This window comes from Adiantum capillus-veneris, chromosome 18 (genome assembly GCF_014529385.1).
Source record: "Adiantum capillus-veneris isolate H3 chromosome 18, ASM1452938v2, whole genome shotgun sequence".
Classification (NCBI taxonomy): domain Eukaryota; kingdom Viridiplantae; phylum Streptophyta; class Polypodiopsida; order Polypodiales; family Pteridaceae; genus Adiantum; species Adiantum capillus-veneris.
Window position 1 is genome coordinate 84645382 of NC_140948.1, and position 24902 is coordinate 84670283.

The 24902-nt window shown below is 42.1% G+C and overlaps 1 protein-coding gene across 2 annotated transcripts in view; it reads left to right on the plus strand.

Annotated features, from left to right (window-relative positions):
• Positions 1–24902, plus strand: part of LOC147435963 (truncated transcription factor CAULIFLOWER D-like) — a 70618-nt gene that overhangs the window by 40825 nt on the left and 4891 nt on the right. The window contains exon 3 of one of the 2 annotated variants that reach the window (XM_086488071.1): positions 23922–24088. The exons of the other annotated variant lie outside the window; for it this stretch is intronic. Within the exon in view, the coding sequence (XP_086344197.1) occupies positions 23922–23954 (33 nt within the window). The 3' untranslated portion in view covers positions 23955–24088. Of the gene's footprint in view, positions 1–23921; positions 24089–24902 lie in introns of those variants that run through there. 2 annotated transcript variants of the gene reach the window in all.

A 24902-nucleotide genomic window follows, 5' to 3' on the forward strand; every position in this document is an offset into this window, starting at 1 on the left:
TTACTTTGTGAGCATAGAGGGTGAACATAATTGAAATTAGCAACATAAACATAGCATTTAGTTAACTTGGCATGAACAATACTTTTGGAAGAGAGAGAATTTAGAGAACATGACAACAGTTGAGGAACGGATTTATGTGGAGTCAGTCCCTCCTTCGGTAGGCATTTGTATTATGATTTCTCCCATCAAGAGAGACTTGTTACAAAACAATATTTGTATTCTTTGTGACCTAGGTAATTCAATGAAGATGGAAAGCTTCATGCATCACAAGCATAACATAAACTTTGTGGAAAGCATTAACTATTCCAAGCCTTAGTCCCAAGACCTTAAACACCTTCAAAGGTGGAGAGAACTAGTAGGCAATGAGGATAGGGAAGAGGAAGAAGAAACATTTCATAGGAGAAAGAATTAGTTCCTCACTTATCATCATTCTTCTTGCTAGCATACATAATAGCATATTAATGAAGATGAAGAAGATGGCAAGATTAAGCATTCAAGCATGGCTCTTGGTTGGATTTGCACTCCATAGCCAAGTGTGTGGGTGTCGGCTCTCAACCTCTACTTGCTTGGATAAGGAGAGGGAGCTCTTGAATGCTGCACAATACACAATGATAGTGTGTGTGAAAGTGTGTGGGAGAGTATACCCCCTAAGAAGGTCCCCTACTTGCTTTGGTCGACCCCCCTTGTAGCTCATGCTTGAAGCTCATTGGACCCCTCCAGACCTAGCCAATCACAATGAAGATTCATACCAAGAAACAAGGGTAGCCTTCGGACAAGTGTACCCCTTTCCCCTTTGAGAGAGAGGGTTTGATAAATGCTAAAACAATTAATTAAATCCACTAAATTATCACTGGACCCCTTTGAAGGCCAACCAATAGGCTTTAGGTACACCATGAGGGTAACCTAGCTAGGGGCTTGACATGTGTCCAACTTGCCTCTTGGGTAAGGGGTGCCCTTTGGGAGAGAGAGTGGTCAAGCAACCACCTCCCCTTCTTGCATGGCTCACCGCCTCCTTGTAGGGATCTACTTTGACTTTTGTGCCACGTCAAGCCCCTTAACCTTGGGCCTAGTTATCACCACAAGCTTGGACCTTAAGCCCCTCAAGCTTGGGTGGGCTCTCATCTCAAGTACAATCCTAGCATCTCAAGCATGACAAGCACCTCAAGCATCTCAAGAATCTTAACATCAGGAATGGCAAGCACCTCAAGCTTTGACAGCTTTAATGAAGCTAACCCTAAGTTCTTGATGCTCCATTGGTTAGCCTTGCTCTTTGATAGAGCATCTCTCATTTGGGCCCCTTTACCATTGACCCCGTGTTGAGATAGATCTATAAGCACATGTATATCCTAACCCTTGTTCTCATTTATTCTCCCACATTAAATGATCAATTTAATATGAGAAAATCATTTGGGTTGGTTAGATATTAAATTTTATGACATTACCTCTCTCTTGAAATCATAGTTGTCCTCGACTATGAGGTAGAGGAGATAAAGCCTTAGTCATAGTCAATCTTACTTAGTGGGTAGAGGATCCCTTTTTACCCTACGACTTCTTTCAAGATGGATGAATAATCCATTTGGTGCTTGGGAGACATAGATGCCACAAGCATGTCCATTTCAGTCTCCCAAAGACGTGGTTATCACAAACATGATTCTAAGCATGCATACTATTTAAATTTGTGCACAATAAGAAGAGAACTAGTCTTATAAGACAAAAACATTGGTCATTTAAAAGAAATGTGTACATGTACTTACTCTAATGTAGCATTGTAAGCATTGAGAAGGTTCATACTATCCTTAAGCTGTATTCGTTACATCCATCTAACATCTTCAAAAGGATAATTTTTGAACTTAATAAGATACCGTCGGATAATCTTACCATGTCGTAGTACCTTGTCTTCATGCCAAAGAATAGCTTCGATCTGTAGCACCTCTTCTTGGTCTGCAACTTCGGGAGGGTCTTCAATAATTGGTTCAGTTGGTGGATCTCTTTTGTAGGGCTTTAGTAGGCTCACATGAAAATCATTGTGTATGAGCCAATGGTTGGGAAATTTGAGTTGACAAGCCATCTCATTGATAGTCTTCAAGATTTGAAAAGGACCATAGTATATTTTTTCTATCTTAGCATAATACTTTTGATGGCCCGTAGGATTTTTTCCCATCGTTTGCCTCAATCAAGCGGCCTTAGGAAACTTAAGTAAGATCCAATCATTTTCTTTAAATGTTAAGGCCCTTCTGTGCTTGTCAATAGTAGCTTTTTGCCTTTGTTGAGAGATGGATATAGCTTCCTTAATCTTTTGATAAGATTCTTGTAGGTCATGGCTATACTCATCGGCAGTGAAGATCTTCCCATTTACATTGATTAGCAAGGGACTTTTAGGTCTTCCCTCAATGATCTCAAAAGGTTCATTTTCCATAGAAGTATGTACAATATTATTTTAGGCATACTCTATAACAAGTAAGTACTTTTTCCATTGTGAGCGTTGATCTACTTCTGTAACATAAGTCTTTAGTAGATCGAGTATCATAAGATTGGCTATCTCACTTTGGCTATCCGTTTGTGGGTGATAGGTTGAAGAGAAATTCAATATTGTTCCTAGATTTTAAAAGAGACCTTTCCAAAAATTACTGGTCATTCTAGGATTTCTATCTGACACGATGGATGTTGGTAATCCATGGTGCTTAAAAATCTGTGATATGAAGAGAGTTTTTTTTTGGTGTGCCTTAATAGTCTTTTTGATAGGAATAAAGTGTGCTTGTTTGCTAAACCTGTCGACTATTGTTCATATTCTTGTATTCCCATGGATAGACTTGGGTAATCCAAAGATGAAATCCATGGATATACTCTCCCATGGTGAATTTGGGATAGGCAATGGCTGGAGTAATCCAAGTTTCTTCCCTCTATCATATTTGGTCTTTTGGCATACTACACATTTTGAAACATACTCTTGTATGTTCACTTTCATCGTAGGACAATAGAAATACGTCTCTACTCCTCGAAGAATAGGTTGAATGCCTATATTCCCGGCATAGGGAGGAGCATGGGATTCATACATAACTTTCTTACAAAGGAAATGGGTAGCACATTGCCTATTTCCATGGAGAAGATAACCGTCTTGCAAGGTAAATTTTCCCTCTTTCTTTCCCAAAGCAAGGGTTGACATTATGTCTCTAAAATCAGGGTCAATAGCATACTCATTTATCATAGAACATAGATCACTGTGAGTAGCTATAGACACCACATTTACTTTTGGTCATAGTGAAAGTGCATCAGCCACTTGATTGTGCTTACAAACAATGTGAGCAATATGGAAAATAAATTGCGAAAGAAAATTTGCCCATCTCATTTGTTTATCAAAAAGCTTGATTTGTGTCATGAAATACTTGAGACTTTGGTGGTTGGTTCGTAGAATGAATGGAGTCCCCAATAAGTAGTGCTTCCATGTGTCTAGGACATGTAGAACAACTAAAAGCTCTTTCTCATAAATGCCCAAGTCTCGATCATCCGTATTGAGCCTTTGGCTCTCATATGCTATGGAATTCCCTTCTTGAAGCAAAACTGCTCCAAGGAAATCACCACAAGCATCACATTGGAGCTCAAATGGTTTTGAGATATCCGGAAGCATGAGAACTGGTTGGGAAGTAAGCTTCTCTTTGAGCTTATCAAAATAATTTTTCTCGTTAATAGTCCATACATACTTAACATTCTTCTTAGTTAAGTCATGTAGTGGTCCTGCTATTTGAGAGAATTTTGCTATGAAGCGTCTATAGTAGGCGCCCATACCAATAAAGCTTCTTAGCTCATGTAGATTCCTTGGATTAGGCCATGCTTTTATTACCTCGAACTTTGGTGGATCCATATGGATACCATCTTGAGAGATAATATGACATAGGTATTGAATCTCTTGAAGGAAAAATTTTGTTTTCTTTTGACTGAGGAAAAGCTTGTTTTCCCTTAATGTTGAAAAATCACTTGGAGATGTTTCTTATGTTCCTCCAAAGACTTGGAGTAGGTGATGATATCATCAAAGAACACTCCAGTGAATTTGCGGTAGGGTCTAAATTTTTTCTCTATTAGAAAATTAAACGTGGCCGATGCATTAGTCAAACAAAAAGGCATGACTAGATATTCATAAAGACCAACGTGGTGCAAAACGCGGTCTTTAGGATATCTTCATCCATTATCCTTATTGGATGATAGCCACTTTTAAGGTCGATCCTACTGAAGTAGGTAGAGCCTTGTAGCTTATCAAACAGATTTTCTATCCAAGGCACGGGAAATCTGTTTTTGACTGTGATATGCTTGAGTGCTCGATAGTCCACACCCATACAGTATGTACCATCTTTCATTAGCACTAAAAGGACTGGAGAACCAAAGGGAGAGGAGCTAGGCCTCACCATCCCTTTGTCTACCAATTCCTGTATTTGCCTCATGATCTCCTCTTGTTGAGCATGAGAAACTCGATAGGGAGGCTTGTTAGGCGGTGAGCTTCCTGGAAGGATCTCAATGCGATGGTCATTATCCCCTCGTTTTGGAGGTGAATCCATAGGGATATCATCGATGAACACATCTTGGAATTCTTTTAGAAAATTAGACAAGTCTAACTCTTCTTGATTCCTACCATTTACATTTTGACAAAACAAGGATATTTTGGAGACAAAAATCATGTACGCAGAAACTGAGCTCTTCATTGATTTATCAAAAGGAGGAGGATCTACAAGTGGTATAGTACAACCACACTCACTAGCATCTATAAACATGTTCTTTCCCCTATAGGTGAAGTAGATTCTCCTTTCAGGGAACTTCCGGTTGGCACCCATGAGATCAAACCATGGTGTCCCTAGGATAGCATCCTCATGTTGGAGAGGAGAGATGAAAAAGTCTTCTTTGTCGACATAGCTTTGGAGATGGAGCCTCAACTTCCCAATCAAGGGAGTAACGGAGGCTCGCTGTCCCTTGAAAGTAGTGTCGACTGTTACAACATCTCACATCTCGAAAGCTTGAATGCCCAACTTGGTGGCCAACTCCGTTGATATGAAGTTGTGAGTAGGGCCGGGGTCCAACAAGATCAAGGCATCGTTCTCTCTTACCTTTCCCCAAGCATAGGAGAGAGGTGCACCTTTGCAATGAGTATCCTCTTTTGGAGCTTCGATGGTGGAAGCTCTAGGAGTCTCATTGCAAACATTCTTCTTGGAGCAAGAATGATAACCATGTCCTTGCTCCCCACACTTAAAACATTTATGGTCCTTGCAAAAAGCTTCAAGCTCTTTAGGAGATACTTTGTTTTTTCCTTTGTAAACTCCCTTGTCCTTGGACCGATTGTTGTTGTTTTTGTTGTTCGAAGTGCCTTGGGAAGAATTTTGGGCATTGATTTTCCCCTTAGCATATCCTTTGTCTTCATTTTCATGGGCTTGACATCTCGTCTAGCCCCTTGTTGGAAGCTGATGCGTGAATCAACCATGGTGTGGTGGATTACGCCAATGATAGAACCAGGCCGTTGAGAGTTGACATACTCGTCCATCTCTTTAGGTAATCCCGCACAAAACTATTGCCTTTGCTCGGCAAATTCTATCTTTTGAAAGATAGTAGCCTTGAGATGTACGTCCCAAAACTTGTCTACATACTTGTGGATAGACTCATGAGAGAAGCTTCAAGCTGCGCCATTTGGTAAGCACTTTGTCCTTTGCATCTCTTGCAAGGAATAGATTCATGATGGAAACTCGTAGAGTTTTCTATGTCTCTAGGGCTTTGCCGTTGCCAGGAAGGCTGGCCCACCATTGACGAGCCGATTTTTGGAAGTGCATAGCTACATGGTGTAGGTTGGAGGAGTGTCAGGCCAAGGGCCACCCTGGAGATCAAGGACCTGGCCAAGGGGCGGCTACCGAGTGGAGAAGGGATCCTACAAGCCAAAGGGCTATAAAATGGTGGTTGGGCCAAGCATTGGACACGGCAGCTCCCTGGGTTCTACATTGGTATCGAAGCTCAGGGAGGGGCGGGCTATGGAGGAGGGGGGAAATGCTTTGCATGGCTTGGCATGTTCTCTCTCTCTCTCTCTCTCTCTCTCTCTCTCTCTCTCTCTCTCTCTCTCTCTCTCTCTCTCTCTCTCTCTCTCTCTCTCTCTCTTCGTTCATGGACGCTCAGCCTAGGGCCCCTCTCGATCTTGCTCTCGTAGCAAGTTTGCATGTCGCTTGCAACACACAAGCAAGAGAAAAACGTGTGTTGTTGTCCCAAGTCGGGGAGGAAGGCAGGTTTTCGGCCAGCACCAAGCGGTGTGCATGCGAGCTCAGTAGGAGCGCGAAGGGGATTTGGGAAGACCCATCACAGGGGCGGGTGCAATCGAGAAACAAAGACGACTCTCTCTCTCTCTCTTTCTCCCTCTTGGCCGCTCTGCCCTAAGCGCCATCTCTCACAATAAGTTGCAATGATTTTTTTCTTTATATAAAACAAAAAACAAAATTCGTTATGCTTTAGGGCCCTAAGAGCGGACTCCCACAAAGGGTGTCTCCCAAAGGGGTCCTCCCCTCGCAGCGCTACTCTGAGGGCGGCATGCAGGGCATGCAAGACTGAGGACAAGGTCAAGGACAGTCAGCCAAGGGCCGTTTCAAGCTCACCATTGTGAATCCATATCATCTTAAGCATGCTCATGATACGAGCTAGAAAATCGATTGTCCAAGGGATAAAGCATTCAAGGATTCAAGAGGCGTTAGTATCTGAAAACTCATGTTTTAGTTTGCACTTTACTTTCGAATTGGTTATGTCATCATCTACATTTTTTTGGGTTTGTGAATGCCAACTTATGCCATGACGGCCGCCCAAGGGGTAGGTTGGACTTTATCAAGCAAGGCTTGATTGTCAGTACAGATGGCTAGTATTAACTTTAGTCACTTCCATTTATTGGCATGGGGGATTGACTAACATGACTGATCATTCATGTACACAATTGCATGCATATGCCTTCTGCATATGGGACATATTTATCATTGGAATTTTTTTTTCATGCATGCCATGTTGCATCCATTATTGGCATAAGACCCATGCTTACCTTGCTAACTTGAATCAATCATGGTTTGCATACCTACCACCCTCATCTGCAGCACGGCTCCTCAGTGGTTCAATTTGATGCAATAATATAGAAAATTTGCGATGCTTTAGAATCTCAAGGAGATGATCGGCACAACCTGTTGCTCGACCTTATGAAGGGTGGAAAGTGCTTGGCATGGCTGACTGATTGTCACTGCTTCTAGAAGCTGCCAAAGGATGCTTGCCACACAACACTAGTCAATTTCAGTTGAAATTTCTCAACAAGGTCGATTTTCCTTTTCTACTACGACATCTGTCTGCTAGCAGAAGTCTCCGTTAGCTATGAGCACAGAAACTCCATAAGTACTTATGTGAAGCAAGGCTTCAATTTTAGCATCTCACACTGACATTTCCAGTGTTGGGAATATGCTATTCACATACAAACTTATGAGAATTTGTAAATCTGCCTGGAAGTTTTTTTCATTACGTGCCAGACGAGCGTAAATGATACCTAAGGGTGTATATGGTATACCTGACAAGGGGTTAGATCCAAATGACCAGGCTAGACAATTTTACACGAAGCAAGGCTTCTGACTGGTGCCAAGATACTGCCCATTGACTTGGAATCATGGGCTTTGGCACACAAGTTGGGATACCTCCTCACATTCCATGTGTAGCACCATCTAGTTATGATGTATCCCTACCAGTACAGCTATGCAAGGCATTTATGATTTTGGCTTTTACGTTTGAGGCCGTCACTGTAGCTATGGGCTTACAATTCTGCACGCAAGGCATGCTAACCATGTGGCATGCATTCCCCGCTGCATGGATTATGCTTCCGCTTTCACACTAGCAGCTTTGTCAAGGACAAGATACATTATGGATTGTTCACATTATTTTTATTTATGTTATTCGGTTGTTGTTAATGCACAACACCACTAAACGAAATCTAAATCTAGGACTTGATTCACAGGAAAAGTGGCATGTTCAAGTCATCCTCGTACATTCACGACCCCATACAAGGTAGATGGGTCAAGAGGTGACTTGTGTTTTCTGTTGAATCTTTCAATGAGAGAGCCATACAGGTAGATTGTTGCACGCTTATAAGATAATCTAGTGCTAGGCATAAGATATTAAACCCTTAAAGGGTAAATATTAAACCCTTCCCTGTATGGTGCCTCCTAGCTTAAACCACTACAAGAAATTATATGCATTATCTATCGCCACCAATCGCCTTCCCTTTCTGATGATGCTGGCGGCCTGGCAAGGCCTGTAGCTCAGCCTTTTCATAATATCTCCTCCTCTTTAGGGCCCGCTCATGATCCCAATGTGGATTGCGTGTAGTGGATGGCATGTGCAATGTGGCCATACTTGGCATGTGGTTTCGGTGACGACTGCTGACATGCTTCTTTGCTGACACATACACATCCACTACTCCTATATTAAGGTGAGGGTCTCTTCCCTTCACTTAGACTTGGGTCTGTCTTTTGCCTATTACCATACAGGAAAAGCAGCTATGATTTAGGTATTGGGCATTGGGTTTTTGATATATCTTGTCTCGTGCAACATTATTAGCAACTTGATATGGGAAACTTGGTTGTACTTGTTAAAGAAAGGGGTAATGAGAGAGCAAGATGACATTGGAATTATACTTGGCTTTCCCTTGGTACTTTGAAGATTATTTTGGGATTACTTTTGCTCACAGGTTCTATATTTACCTAAAAATCTCAGGTTTTAGATAATATCTTACTCTGTTGGATGATTATGACGGGTTTTCCCTACTTTATAATATTGAAAGATAATGGTTTTGCTGATCTCTAGTCCTGCTCACTTTACTTGAAAAACTTATTAAATCTAATCTATGAAATCTCTGTAGTAGTTGCTTATCATAAAAACTTATGGGAAGCTGATTTTTTACATTACATACTACATGAGGTGGGTATGGTATTGTAACATAGGGAAGCCTAGTGGCCTTGACTTGCTAACTGGATTTTCATATATGCACTTCATTATGCAGATGTCTTCTGCTAGCTGTGGCTAGGTAGGAGATATGGTCTACAACACATTTTTCTTGTATAATGTTGCAACACAGTAAACAGTAGCGGCCTTACTATATAGATTTACCCAACCCATATGATGGATTATACCTGTTTTAAAAAGTAAGGAAATTTACTCCTCAAAAGTGCCATAATTTGCCACGGCCCACCACACGGTGGTTTTAATTTCATCATGCTGCACGGCTGATTATGCTCCCCAGATTTTTGCTTAAGTGCCATTATCAATAGTTTTAAAAAAAGTGAATATTAGGTATGGAAAAACCCCTTTTTAAAAAAAACTTTTACTTGCAGTTAAGTAATCACGAGCTGGAAAAAAACCTAGTAATAGTACCATAGTGATGCTCCCAAAAAAAACACCTTTACCATGTAATGCCAATCAAAGCCGACCACTGTAGTGGTCCTTACCATGCTGTAGAACGAGAAACAGAGCCCACCAAACAGAGGGTTAATCACGTATATCATGCCATGCTAAGTATAGTCATCCCGACTATTTAAGTACATCATTTATTAAAGTACATGCATTTTTATGAAACAACACTTTACCATTTAATAAAAAAAATGACAGTAATAAAAGTATTGATGCTAAGCTTAGTGAAAAACCTGAGATGGCTAAGTTGTAAGCTCCATGCTTGGTGCAACAGAGGGGAAGTAAACACACAGTCCTCACTCTTGACACAATTAAAACACACGCAAAGCTAAATGAGGGGCAGAATGCGTCCTCACCTCTTTAAATAGAAGAAGGATTGGTTTGAGTTGGCCTGCTTTATGACTAGCTCTGGCTTTTTGGCTCTGGCTAATACTTCTCTGCTGACCCTACCAATTACTTCTTTGGGCTGATAATTCAGCTAATTTATTTTAAAATTCAATCCTTTATGGTATAATGCTGATAAATTTGCATACCTGTTGCAAAGTACTGGACTTTATCTGGTCTCGAGATATGTCAAGGCTTGGGAATTGCTACGCGCCGTGTGCGATTCACAAAGGCTCCTAGCACACAATCATACAACAGATAAGCTCACAAGGAAGAATGGTGTGTCACTCACCTTCCTGCGTAGTTGCGAATGAAGGATTCCCGCGCCGCGAAGAAGAGGGAGACGCCGCTACGCCGCACTCAACCGCCTCGCCGCCGTCGTGCCGCCGCAATGCTCGATCACACACACACTCTCACACTCTCTCTCTCTCTCTCTCTCTCACACGTACACACACACACACACACAAGGAGATGGTGAAGGAGAAGGTGGAGATGGAGCAAGAACGGCTTCTATTGCACAATGAGAGAATGAGTAAAAATTAGGTTTATTGGCTTTTATATGAGCTCACCCCATTCACACTTGGGCGCCCATACTTAGCCAACTAACTCCTTGAATATTCCAGTTAGAGTGCGCCCGTCATCGGCGATCACCCTTACCCTGTTCCTATTGGTCCGACAAGCCCAGTACCTGACTCTAAATAATACAACGTTTATAGATCATAGGGTGTCCGTGTGCCGTGAGGGTTAACATGCCCCCCTTCCTGATGTAGATTCCGTCCTCGGAAGCTATCCAGTTGAAGCTCGTTCGTCGAGATGGAAGAGCAGTCGACATGGATCTGCGTATCCTTCTTCAATCACTGCAAAATCAAACAACATTGCCACAGTAATTGCATTCTCATATACAATTAAAAATCATATGCAATTTTAGACAGACAAATTGATTGGTAACAGAATTTTAAACAATTTGTCAGCAATAAACATTAAATTGCAATATAATCAAATGCATAAACAGATGTAAAGGTAAAAAATTAAACAAGTCCGGGGTCGCTAATTTAACGATCAAAAGGCACTAGAGCTCGACTATTAATACCATGGGTTACTTCTCAATTTTTTCTGGTCAATTAAGTTGTTTAATCGCGAGAGCCAAGTATTTGATGTTCGAGGGCTGACTAGAGGCTATACCTAGAAGACCTTGTAGTTAAGCTACGATAAAAGGAACCTCTAGGGCTCTAGTACCATAGGCGATACATGTGAGTGAAGTACCAATTTAAGCAGGGATTTCTCTTCCAGCTTAAAATTTTACATTGTGGCACTTTGATTTTTTGTTTGTTCATTTTCAGCATTTTAATTTTGTAACTTTGGGGGGTCATATAACACTGTTACCCTCCCCAGGCTCATCACATTAGTAAACTCCCTTTATAATACTTAAGCTAAAGGTCAATAGGGTTAAGCCCACTAGGAAGCCCTAGTACATTTCACACAATGCTACCTAAATCGGATTAAGAACCTAAGTAACCATTCCGTATTAGGAAGGTATTCCCCATGGTATTAAGAGAAGATTTCTAATACCTAGCTTGGTCAAACTAGCTTAGTTGGACTGCTTGACTTTTAAACCTAGACAAGTGATTATGACAAAACATTACATTGAATTAAATGTTTGATACTAAGCAAATGTGTTGAATATTATGCTACCAATCACAATCAAAGCAAACAAACATGGATGCAAAAAGATAAGGGCAATGTTAATGGACATAAAACACCTGTTTGTGTTGATGGTCGCGCTTGATTTGAAGTGTGAACGAGAGAAAGGTTCCATGAAGGTCCAAATCCTATCAATAGCAACACGCTCCTGTACACACTAGGAAACAAAAGGAATACCTCCAGGAGGCACATTAGTGGGAAAAGGTACCAACACTTATTGAACACAACAAAAAACATAAGGAACCCTAACCTAATTATTTGCACTCCCCTTAAAGAGTCAAGGGAACAGGATATTGTAGAGGTTGGGGGGAAACCCTAAGGCTAAACCCCTATCCTCGTCGTAGAGATAAACAAAGTCGTCATCCATGAGACCATATGTGCCATCCGTGTAGTCATGTAAATTTTCTTCTTCATCATAGGTGCCCATGTTTACTAAGAAGGTCACTAGACGCCTATAGTCATCTTGGTCAAAAGGGTAGGCTTGTGCAATGGGAGAAACGCTCTCTACTAAGTATGGATCAGACGTGGTCAAGAGACGTATCAGCCATTCTAACTCCTCAAAATTCCTCTCACATGCTAGCATACCTATCAAATCCCATTCACATGCAAGCACTGGAAAGGCCATGTGAAACATTTGTGAAAAGTAACGAGGGTACCTCTCACCCAAGGCAGGAGTGGATGACTCTAGCGTAGTAGCCATATCTGTACACGCAAATAGATGATGGTTAGAGTGCAAATATTACAAGGGTCGTGTTCTTGTGCATAGTTTGTTTTTATTATTTTGTGTTATGGATCTTGCTCTTTTACTTTTTTATCTTTTTTTTGTGAGTATAAGGCTTTATATATACATTCCCTAAGATTGGAGATTGAGAGGTCAGGGAGGAAGGTTGAGAGGGAAGCAAGTGAATGACGGATGTCAGCAAACACTCCCCCTTCCTTGGGTAGATCATACCTTTTGGAATGATGTCGTCACCTTTTGAAACCAATTGTTCCAAGTTGTTATGGGTAAAGGCTTTAACCAATAGTTTTTGATCACCCTATGTGTTTCATCTAGTTGCAAGGGTGGTAAGGTACTCTCCCATGATTTTATTTGGAACATTGTTGGAGGTGGTGAATCTACAACGGGAGGTGCAAACTCTTTCTTGCTTGTATGGATATGTACAATGGTAGGTGGAGGTTGTGTTGAAGCTTCTATTTCCGTATAAGAACTACATGAAGAGCAAGAAGCTTCATTTGATTTTCCTGTTCCTGAGCTAGGTGGAACAAATCGTTCTTTCTTTGGTACCCAAACTAGCTCTGGAGCAGGTGTGTCGCATTCCGTGATTTTTTCCTTTCCACGATTTTCAATTTGTTTTGGAGCCACATGATTGGGTTTACATGGGCCAGGTGACAGGTAAGAGTACAATTTACGTTTGGGCACCCAGATGTGATCATTTCCTTTATAGTATCCTTGGGCTTTTAATAGTCGTTTAGGAATCCAGCGCCACGTTTTCTTACATTTCTTGGAGCGAGTGGGACGTTTCTTACGAGGCTTCCGTTTTTTAGCATCAGCCATGGTTACTAAAGAAGCTTTAGGGACCCACTTGTATGCCTTCTTTGTTATATTAGGATGGTTCTTGTGTGTCTCGAGCTTTCTTTCAACTACATCAGTTGAAGATCTAGAGAGTTGGGCTATGGGGACGTATGGTTCAACCTCCTGGACATGCACTGTCTTGGGTTTTATTTCCTTAGGCAATATCTCAGGGACTATGGCTTGAGTGGTACGGATAAGAGTTGGTTTTTGCGTTGTGACACCCCCAGTCCCCCAATCAATAGTGCATTTGGTGGCTATCATCCACGTGCGTCCTAGGTTTATATTACCCTCCATAGTTCCAGTAGGCATGACCAAAAAGTCGTGAGCTACAATTCCATTGTCATAACTGACAGAAGTGTGCCAGATTCCAAAAACCGTAGTTTTTTTCTTGTTGACACCCTTGACTTGGATAATACTCTCAGATAGAGGTGGCTTCCCTAACTGACACCACACCCCATAGAATAGCAGATTATATTTAGCACCCGTGTCCAATAAGGCGTTATATAGAACTTTTCCATAGGCACTATTTAACTCAATAGGGTATCGTAGAGGTGTGTCAGAGTCCAACCAATCCTCTTCGATTTCCACGTGGAATGCATTTGTGATTCCAAGGTTAGCCTCTCATTTTTTGTCTTATACGTTGTTGTCGCTCCTTAGCCTCAGCTTGAGCTTGTATCTTCTTTAACTTGGTTTGTGCTTTGGCGGCCTTCTTTTGATGAATGGCCCGTAGTTCTTCTTGGCTTAAAGGATCATAATATCTTTTGAATTTACTCCCATTGAGGAATCCAATGGTTTCAACTCCATCAAGAGTTTCCACACGAAGGGTACCTTGTGGGGTAATTTCACATACTCTATATGGTCCTTTACCAGCATATTTCAACTTTTTATTCTCTTTACGTACTCCATACATAAGGACTTTATCACCAACTTTGATGTCCTTGTCCTTCACATGGCGATCAAACCACTTCTTTCTCCTATCCTTTTCCACAGCCAACTGTCTCTCTTCGTCTAGTTTTTCTAAGATATACAAACGTTGGGTTAAGGGGTTACCATTCCATCCTTCTTGCGAAGCTACCCTAAGACTAGGAATGACAAACTCCCAAGGCATAACCGCTTCTTGGCCGTATACCATTTTGAATGGCGTACAATTAATAGCCACTTTATAAGCAGTACGATAAGCCCATAGAGCAGATGTCAACTTCAAATCCCAATCAGTGCGATGAGCTTCTACCGTCTTGGTTAAAATAGAGATTAGAGTCTTGTTGGTGCTCTCGGCTTGTCCATTAGCTTGCGGGTAATAAGGTGTAGACTTATGGTGGGATATCATAAAGGTCGTGGTAAGCTCTCTTATTACCTCATTTATAAAATGGGTACCATTATCACTAACAATTTCAAAAGGGCAACCAAATCTTGTGATAATGTTCTCATAAAGAAACTTAGTTGTTGTCCTCGCGTCAGCTTTTTGTGAAGCCTTAGCTTCAGCCCACTTTGTTACATAGTCCGTAGCAACTAGAATATATCGAGATTGAGTGTTGCGAGATGCGGGACTAATTGGACCTTCAAAGTCTAAGCCCCATTTTTCAAATGGTTGGGTTACTTTAATAGGATGTAAGGGCATTCTGTCTTTGCACTGTGTGGTCTTGTAACGTTGGCACTCATCACACCCTTTTGTAAAAAGTGATGCATCCTTAAATAAAGTTGGCCACCAATAGCCTGATTGCAACACCTTTCTAGCAGTCAGGTCTCCTGAAAAATGTCCTCCTGCTATGCCCATATGTGCTTCTTGCAAGATATACAAATATTCATCCTCGCGGGCACAACGCCTAAGAATATCGTCCTTGCCTAGTCTATACAGAGTTCCGGAAATCAAACAATAGGGTTCACATTCTTTTACTAGCCTTCGAGCGATATCCTTACGAAGTTCCTTGGGTGGAAAACCATTAACTAAAAAGTTAACAATGTTCTCACTCCATTCAGGCATAGTCTCAACTATGAATAGGGAAGTATCGGGTAATTCATCATCAACTCCTGTAGGGGCTTCACCATTGGGTATGCGAGACAAATGATCAGCCATGACGTGCCTTTTACCGGGTCTCACTACAATCGTGAAATCAAACTCCAGAAGAATTAACAACCATCGTGTGATTCTTCCTGTGGAGCATGGCTTGTTTACCAGATACAGCAACGCTTGATGATCCACATAAAATACAAACTTGTTTGCCAGAAGGTAGTAGCGAAATTTCTTTACTGCATAAACCATTGCTAAACCTTCTCGCTCTGTAGTGGTGTAGTTCCTTTCAGCATCGTTCAATTGACGGATTGCAAAGCTAATGGGATAGTCCAATTTATGTTCTCCTGGTTGAGTGAGAACACACCCAATAGCAAAGTTTGATGCATCAATATGCACATGGAAAATGACATCCCAGTTAGGTGTCCTTAAAATCGGAGCACTTGCTAGTGTTTTCTTCAATTGTTCATAGGCCTGGTCACACTCTTCAGTCCATTTAAATTCAATGAGAAGCTTGTACAAAGGACGTGCTATCTCAGCGAAAAATAAAATAAACCGTCGATAATAACCCACGTGTCCCATGAACCTTTGAACTCCCTTGTAATTGGTTGGTGGTGGTAACTCTAGAATCACTTTAATTTTGCTCTCATCGGTTGAGATACCATTCTTAGATACTATATGCCCTAAAATAACTCCATGCTTGACCCAAAATTGGCATTTGAACGGGTTCAATGAGATACGATATAACCTACACTTTTCAAACACCTTCCGCAAACATGATAGATGTTCTTTCCAAGAAGAGTAAACACAAAGTTCGTCTAAAAAAGCTTCACAAAACTCTCTCAAATATTCTTTAAAAGCAGTGTTTATTAATTGTTGGAATGTAGCAGGGGCATTTGTTAAGCCAAAAGCCATCACACGAAATGCAAACATGCCAAATTCTGTGATGAAGGCAGTTTTAGCTTAGTCCTCTAGCGCTATCGTGATTTGGTTGTAGCCTGATTACCCATCTAGAAAGCTATAAGCTTCCTTGCCTGCAACTCTTTCGAGTACATGTTCGGAATATGGTAGGGGGTAATGGTCTCTTCTAGTAGCTGCATTAACGTTTTTGAGGTCCGCGCACACCCTGAGTTTCCCATTCTTTTTTGGCACGATAACTATTGGAGACACCCATTCAGAGTGTTCAATAGGATATATGAACCCACATTTGATAATCTTTTCTAGTTCTTCTTGAACGATCTTTGCGTACTTAGGATTCATCGGGTAGGGTCTTTGTTGTACGGGCTTCGCAGTGCCAATCATAGGGATTGTATGTTGGACCACAGAAGGTGGAACACCTTTCATATCATGGTATGTCCAAGCGAATATGTCCTTGAATTCCTTGAGAAGCTCTTTGAGGACCGCCTCTTCAACTTCTGTGAGGTCTTGGGCAATAAAAACAGGTTTTGATTCTTCACCGGGGTCGGCTAATTCTATTTCTTTTACTATTGCCGGACCATCATAGATTCCATTATTCCCATCGATAGGTAATCTTTGGGCTTTTGTGTACACAACCTTTGCTTTCCCTGTGGTGTAAGATTTGAAATGTTCTGGTGCAGGATGCAAGTCTGTGGATTCTGGTTGTGCTTTGGTCTGTGCTTCTATTTCTGCTTTCTTGTGTTGTCGAGCTAACTCTTGGTTTTGACGCCTCCTTGCAATGCGGCTCAACTTTGGCGTGTCTATGATCTCTAATTGGGCTATGTCATGGGGTCGTGGTCTACACCACATAACATTTTGGAGATATTCACCCCAATCGTCTACAAATTTTCGATGAGCATCACATGCTCCTATATAACTGAGCCATTCTGCTGAGGATCTCTTCTTTTTTATCCTAGCACGTACATTGGCTCGATATCGACGCCTCTTAAAGTTTTTCTTTCTCTTATTTGAGACCTGCTTTTGATTTGCATTTAGATCTGGCTCACTAAAGGGGTCCTCGTTGGTGTCCTCTTCACTTTCAAAGGAGCTATCATCGGTTGATGTGCTCGGTCCTTCCGAATGTTTTGACTCTGAAGTTGCTCCACTCTCTAATTCATGAGATTCAGAATCCGTTTCAGTCTGGGAGTCCGTGTCTGAGTCGCGTTGGTCAAATTCTTCTATTGAGCTATCGGTGTCACTGTCAGATTGGTCTACAATTGCCTTGCCCTTAGAAGATGCATGTATGGCACTTATCATGTTCAGAGGTGCAATTTGTGGTACCTCTTCCCCCTCTGGTGTGACCCAAGTGGTTTCTCTATTTCCCCAGGTATCTATGGTTGCAGCTAGGTGTACCCAGTCTATGTTGTCTGATTCCGTCATACCCGGTAACACATCCATGTAAGGAGAATCTTGGCCAATGTCTGTATCCTTCTTACAAGTGTAACAATATTGTAGTGGGGCCGATTGAACTGTGGTGTCAGAGCGATGATCAATAATGGTTTTACTCCCTAAGGGGTGTACCTTACCAGTCACCAAATCCACTCTAAGGACAGAGTCTTGGAATTGCAAATAGACATGATTTTTAGACCAATCATGAACCATTTGTGCTTCCCTCATAAATGGTCGTCCCAAAATCATTTCATATGACATAAGGTGTTTAGAGAAATCCATTACAATGAACGTATGTCGTACCTTGTGTCCTAGAACTTTGATCTTAAGATCCTTGAGCATCCCCATAGGTTTGGCTATGGTACCATTCGCCATCTTTACCACAATGTTAGTAACACTGAGGCGGGGTTTTCCCATGGATTCCCAACAATATTTTGTAACGATGCTAACTCCCGCACCACCATCAAGAATTCCCTTTATAGTTAATCCATTGGTAGTGATGGGTAGGGTCGCATTAGACTCGTCGCCTTCAAAATACTGCCCTAATTCGTTAATGGGTACCTCGATCACAGACTCGTGTCCATCTAAGTCAAGTGATTGCACATGATTTTCCTCATCAATCATAATCGAGTCAGGCCTATTTGGTTGAAAAAACTGCGGTAATCCCGTTTGTAGCTCTCCGTTAAGGAATGCTTGAAGTGCAAAGAATAACTCAGGATCTCCATACAGCTTTACTATGATCGTGGTTCGGACCTCAGAAGACATGAAGTCCACTAGTTTGGCAACATTCATTGGCATTTTGCAGGGTGTAGGCCCTTGACTAGGAACTGGTGAGGATGGAATCTCATATTCCTCAATGGGATCAGGTATTCCTTCGTTAAACATCCTTTCCAACAAGAAAGGTGTATGCTCACTTTCTGATGTCCCGTCCTCACTCCCTTCTTGGATGATACTAGGTATGGCTAACGGTCTATGGTTCATGTGGGGTGGATGAACTTGCGTGGGAAACGCTGTGTCATGATTTTTGACATGCATGGGTTCTGGTTCTAGTTTCCTTTGAGTCTCCTCCACTAAACCTCTTAGATGTTTCACCTGCTCAATCTCGTCTACTGGGTTTGGGTACGTCCCACTCTTCTTTTTACGATTCTTCCCTTTTTGCCCCTGCGGTTTATCTTGGGGGTCTTGGATTGGATTTGGAAACACTTGTGGTGTTTTCAGAGGCTCTTTATGGTTTTCTCTTATTCGGTTTTCATTTGGTTCCATGTTACGATTTTCTTTGTCGTTCTTCCCTTTGTGGTATTGGTTCTAGTCTCCATTGTCTCGATTGAATCTGAATCATCCTCGAGGTCATTCATATACACGGGGTCATCTCCTGTTCCTATGTTTGTTTTGGAACTTGGCTTTGAATTTCCCGTCTTCTGCGACCTCTTCCTTCGTGTCTTCTTTTTCTTTGCTTGGATAACTGACGCGGTATCTCTCTCTTCGAGGATATGGCCTGGACCTTGAAGCATGGACCGTGTAATCGCATAAGCGGGTGCGACGGGTGGTATTGGCGATGTCACACTAACAATTTTGACCAAATTTAGGGGTGTGATTTTAGGCGCATTTGGGTTATAGGGGCATTGGGCAATCAAGTGATCTATGCCACAACGATTACATGTGAGTATTGGCATTGCAGACGTGCTCCCTTGATTCATTTGCATCTGTGCAGCATTCTTTTGCAGCCTAATAGGGCACTCCGCTCCCCGATGTGGTCCACCACACTCGTAGCATTGAAGAGGTGGCCTCCTAGCCTTGGTGTTGATATTTTGACCTCTGGATGCGAGAGCAGCAGCTTGATAAACCGGCTTGACTTGCCCCCAACAATCTTCCATGTAGTATATAGGACACTCTTCCAATGTATCAAGTCCGTAGGCAATACTAGTGTCTATTTCCTCCTCATAGCCATCTGCATAAGCATTAGATGGATCGCAACCCACGTGGTTCATAGGGGCGACTCTTGGATGCGGGGGCTGCGGTCCTAGCACAGGAGGTGGTAGTGGTGTAGCTTGTACAACATTTTGAGATCTAGGGACCATGTGTTGCGGTAGTTTCTCAACAGGTGGAGCAGGCATCAATACAGGAGCTCGAGGCGCATCCGTCCAGGCTAAAGGTGGTCTATTTGCCATCATACGTTTGATCATTAAACAATCCTTAGCTTGGTGACCATACCTACCACATGCGTTGCAAGTTCCATTAAATTTTACTCTAAACGTAGGGCACTCACTAGTGCTATGTGGACCTAAGCAAATGGAACACCATTGTTGCTCCCTTCTTGGATACATGTGACTATTTTGAGGGGGTCGATTATCCTTAAGAGACTCTTGGATTGCCTTGGTGAGGTCTGTCAAAAATGTCTCAAATACCTTTGGCTCATTGGCAATGGGCTTTGCAGTCATGGGTTCATACTCAATGGCTTGTGAGCTAGTGGATCTCGTGTCAGTAGACACCCTCATGCCTGCTATCATCAAGTTGTCCTCTAATTGGATTGCATTGGCAGTGACATCTTCCCAGGTTGTGATACCTCTAATCACTAGTCCATTATAGATTCCTTCATTCCTCAACCCTCGAATGAATTGATCAAGCAGTTGGTTATTGTTGAAGCGCTCATTTATAGGGCAGCGAGAGTTTAAGTGCTTTAGACGACTAATGAAGTCCCTTACTGACTCTCCTTCCTTACGTTCGGCCTTCTGTAGCTGAGATTCTACACCCCAAAGCACACCTTCTTGTATGTACTCCTTTAGAAACAACCTTCGAAGGGTAGGGTAGATTGTTTTCTCGTCCACCCTTAGGGTTCTATACCAATCTCCAGCCTTCCCGCTTAATGTCAAGCTTAAGGCATTGCACTTATGTAGTTCGTTGTGTTCCCCTAAGGAATCACATACTTGGTCAAACACTTCAATGTGTTTTCTAGCATCTTCGTCCCCATTGAATTTTGCGTGAGTTTGGCAATTTGTACTGCCTTACTTCTAGGCTCTCTATCAGATGCATGACGCATATTTTCCGCGATAGATCGACCTATGGTTTGAGCAAACGCTGCCAAGTCACCTATGTGAGGAGGCAGGGCCGGTGGAGGTACTCTTGGCATCATATGTGGGAGAGGGGCGGGTACCGGTCTTGGCATATGTGTGGATGATGTAGGATATGGAACATAACCGGGCATAGGTCCACTCGGATAAGGGCTAGGGAGCGGCACTCAAGGAGCATAAACAAGTGGTACAATTGGAGGTGTGGGGGCCATGTGTGCATAAGGGGCTAGAGGCACATACGGTCGAGGCCCCATATCAGGTACTACGACACTAGGTAGTGGCACTGCGCTAATCGTAGATGTCATCGGTACATTCTCTGTCAGGCCTATCCCTGGAGTGAGCACTGTGTTTTCCTTAATAGAGGGTTGAGCCAAGTTAGGGAAGCTAAAGTTGTTGCCCGGAGGCTCAGATTGCATAGAGACCCCAGGTGAAATGGCGTAAGATGGGTCCATGGGACTCATTAGAGGAGTCTCCATTTGTGATAGAGTAGGCTGTTGAGCCTTGCTCGTATCCAAAAATCTCATGGGGCCAGTTGAGAGTATATTTACCCCTCGGTTTTGCCTTTCTGATTGAATAATGCCATGGATAACATTACAGATCATTTTCTGTTGATACTCGATGCTCGTGGCACTAGAGGTGGATTGTAAAATCTCTATCCATCCTACATGGTAGGCGTGGCCAGAGTGTAGATCCGTCAACACCTCAGTGTGGAGGTCGTATGTCCAATGATCATTAATGAACAATCCTTCTAGAGTCGACGTGTTAACGGTTTCTTGTGAGGTAGAAGCAATGTTGCTCCCCGTGGTTTTACTTGTCACCAACGGTACTCTAGAGGGAACTTCTGAAGGAGGTAGCTCAACAGGGCCTTCTTGGTAAGAAGTTGGCAGGATATCCACATGGACACTCTTTGGGGGTGTGGGGTCCACGTGCGATGTGAAAGGAGAGTCCACTTCCCCACCCCCTTCGTGTGCTTCATTTGCATCAGGTTCCGAGCGAGTAGCTCTACCTAATGTTTCCATGAAAGAGCTAAACATACTAGTACTAGGCTGTGGAGCTTCGGGAGGTGCATGGCCTTCTCTCTCAGTGTTTTGGGTAGGATATGCTTCCATGATTTCTGAGTCGGAGGAGGAATCACTAGCGGCTATTTTAGGGTCTTGGGTAGTTCTACCTTGTGTCCTCGCTGAGGGTCTAGAGCCTATCGTGGATGGGTAATGGGTGTCCGTATGAACAGAGGCACCCTCAATATGCTCGTATTCTAGCACCCGCCCAGAGCATAAGTGCATGTGCTTTTGATACCCTAAGGTGTCAAAAAGCTGCTCTAGGAGGCCTTGTGACTAGTTTTTTGCGTGTTTTTTGTTTGTTTTTTTTATAGTTTTTTAGAGCGTGTCGTGGAATGGGCCGTGTGATAGCTTGAAACGAGCGTATCGCTAGGAGGGACGCGCTGTGCTTTACTGCCCACTGTTTGGTTCTATTTTGCTCCAGAAAAGCCCGAAACAGTCTTTTCCTAGCTGGGGAACTAGGCTCCAAATAGCAAGTCCTAGTGTGCAATGAAGGAGAGGAGAGTGTAGGACTTATCCCACATTCCTCACTCCCTCCTTGTGAGTCTAGCCTATATATATATAGGAGTGAGACTACCCTATATCATAAGACAGAGACAGAGCCTGGGCCTGGGCTTGGGACTGGGATTGGGATTGGGTCAAACGATCCCGATCTCACTTTTATACAAACCAACCCGTCCGTTTTTATAACCTCCCCCTCACTCACGTTTTTATTTTCCGAAAATTTTAATTTTTTTTTAAAAAAAAACAAAATTTTTAATTTTTTTTAAATTTTTTTTTGGATATTATTTGGTACGCGTTTTGGTGCGCGTTGACCTCACCTAACTAGTTACTGTCTCACCTACCTACTGACCTGCTAATCAGTGGTTCACCTAATTACTAACCTACTTAATTAACTAACTGTGCGCCTAACTGTGCACAAACCAGAAAACACAGAAAATGCAGAAAATTGAAACTTGACAGAACTGTGTAGTGCAAACCAGAAAATGCAGAAACGCAAGAAATGCTAACTGTGTAAGCTGAAATCTGAGCTTAACAGAACTAGCAAAACAGAGCTTAACAGAGCTTAACAGAGCTTCAATACAATTTACAGGTCGCCATTGGAGCTTCAAGCGTAGCAGATCCCCGGCAGCGGCGCCAAAAATGTCAAGGCTTGGGATTTGCTACGCGCCGTGTGCGAGTCACAAAGGCTCCTAGCACACAGTCATACAACAAACAAGCTCACAAGGAAGAATGGTGTGTCACTCACCTTCCTCCGTAGTTGCGAATGAAGGATTCCCGCGCAGCGAAGAAGAGGGAGACACCGCTACGCCGCGCTCAACCGCCTCGCCGCCGTCGTGCCGCCGCAACGCTCGATCACACACACACTCTCACACTCTCTCTCTCTCACACGTACACACACACACACACACACACAAGGAGATGGTGAAGGAGAAGGTGGAGATGGAGCAAGAGCGGCTTCTATTGCACAATGAGAGAATGAGTAAAAATTAGGTTTAGTGGCTTTTATATGAGCTCACCCCATTCACACTTGGGCGCCCATACTTAGCCAACTAACTCCTTGAATATTCCAGTTAGAGTGCGCCTGTCATCGGCGATCACCCTTACCCTGTTCCTATTGGTCCGACAAGCCCGGTACCTGACTCTAAATAATACAACGTTTATAGATCATAGGGTGTCCGTGTGCCGTGAGGGTTAACAAGATACTCCTAGTTGACTTTAAATTTTGTTCACTATCTTGCTTACCCAACATGATCTTTTTCTTGGGAATTCGGATCCAATAAATCTTCTCGTCTTTTTGGTTCCTAAGCAAATAGATATCTCTTGCTTTGATGGTTAAAAATTTGGATAATTTCTTGACCGATGATGTACCATTTTTTTAATAATCGGGTATAGGGATAACATACCCTGGTTACAATAATTTGAGAGCTTGCTTTTGTATTAGAAGCATTTGGTTACAAAGAAATCTCTAGATATTGTTACTATGAGTAGTTGGCTTGTTCTATGTTAATGGATCCACCTAGGAGCATATTTTAAAAGATAAAGTTACAAGAACTTTGCATTGCATGCAAGTTTTTTCCATACATTTTTAGCTAAAGCAATACGTAGAATAATATGGGTTAGCTGACATTTGTTACCGTAAATGATTAAAAAACCCCCATGGTGCTACTCTGGTAGGAATATGTTTTTTTAAAAAAATCCTTGAGATTTTATTATGTAGGACAATAGCTAGTCTAATAATCTTTAAGTTTGACATAGATAAGAACTGATAGATTCTTTGAAGCCTGCCATATGTAACCAAGTGTAACATATCTGTTGTCTTGACTATATGGATGCAGGTGAGAATTCTATCTTGGCTTAAAAAGGTTTAGCTTGCTCTAGTCCCACTTTGAAAACACTTTCAATTGGGATAGTTTTGATACCTTTGTACAAACTCATTTGGAATGATACTTCATTCTTATTATGTTGTACAATTATGAAAAAAAAACTGAGTTGTTTTTGTACTTATCTTTTCCTAGACATCTTTAGCGAGTCGTCTTTTTGAACATCTTATTCATTGATGTGTATTTATAATAATTAAAACAGCTACACACACACACACACACACACACACACACACACACACACACACACACACACAAGGTGTAAGAGCACTACATCATCACACAAAGCTACTACTACCCACCCTACACCCTCTCAGACTCACAGATAGAACCTAGTGATCAAACTTGGACCAAGTACCCTTCGGACAACACTCGACCGAGTCCTGACCACGGGCCAAAAGTAACATCACTACCATATCCATGGCCGGAGCTTCACAAATCCAAGTTGACACTCTTTTGACGTTCACTAAGAAGAGGTTTTTTATTTTTTGTGATGATTAATCTATTCGTAGGGATATGTACTTACAAAAGATGTTTGATATTGATGAAAACGTACTAAATGCATGGGCGATCATAGTGGGTTTAGCAAAACATGTTGATTAATATGAGCACACTAAAGAAAAGTATACATTATTGGACTTTGGTATAGTATAATAGTTGGTAACCTATTTGGTAAAAAACGAGTACTATATAACATTGTTCTACGATGTTCCATGCTAATTTAAGCTTACACTAAAATATGTGTGGGTTTATGTTTTTTGAGAAAATATTTATAAAAATCCTCGCAGTGAGGTCGCCTGTCTTGTATTGTGTCACATGTTTATGTCATTTGTCTTGTGTCAAGTGTCAATATATGTTTTTTGAATGAAGGGATGTCAAATATAAACTCTCTCTCTCTCTCTCTCTCTCTCTCTCTCTCTCTGATGGTGACCCCTC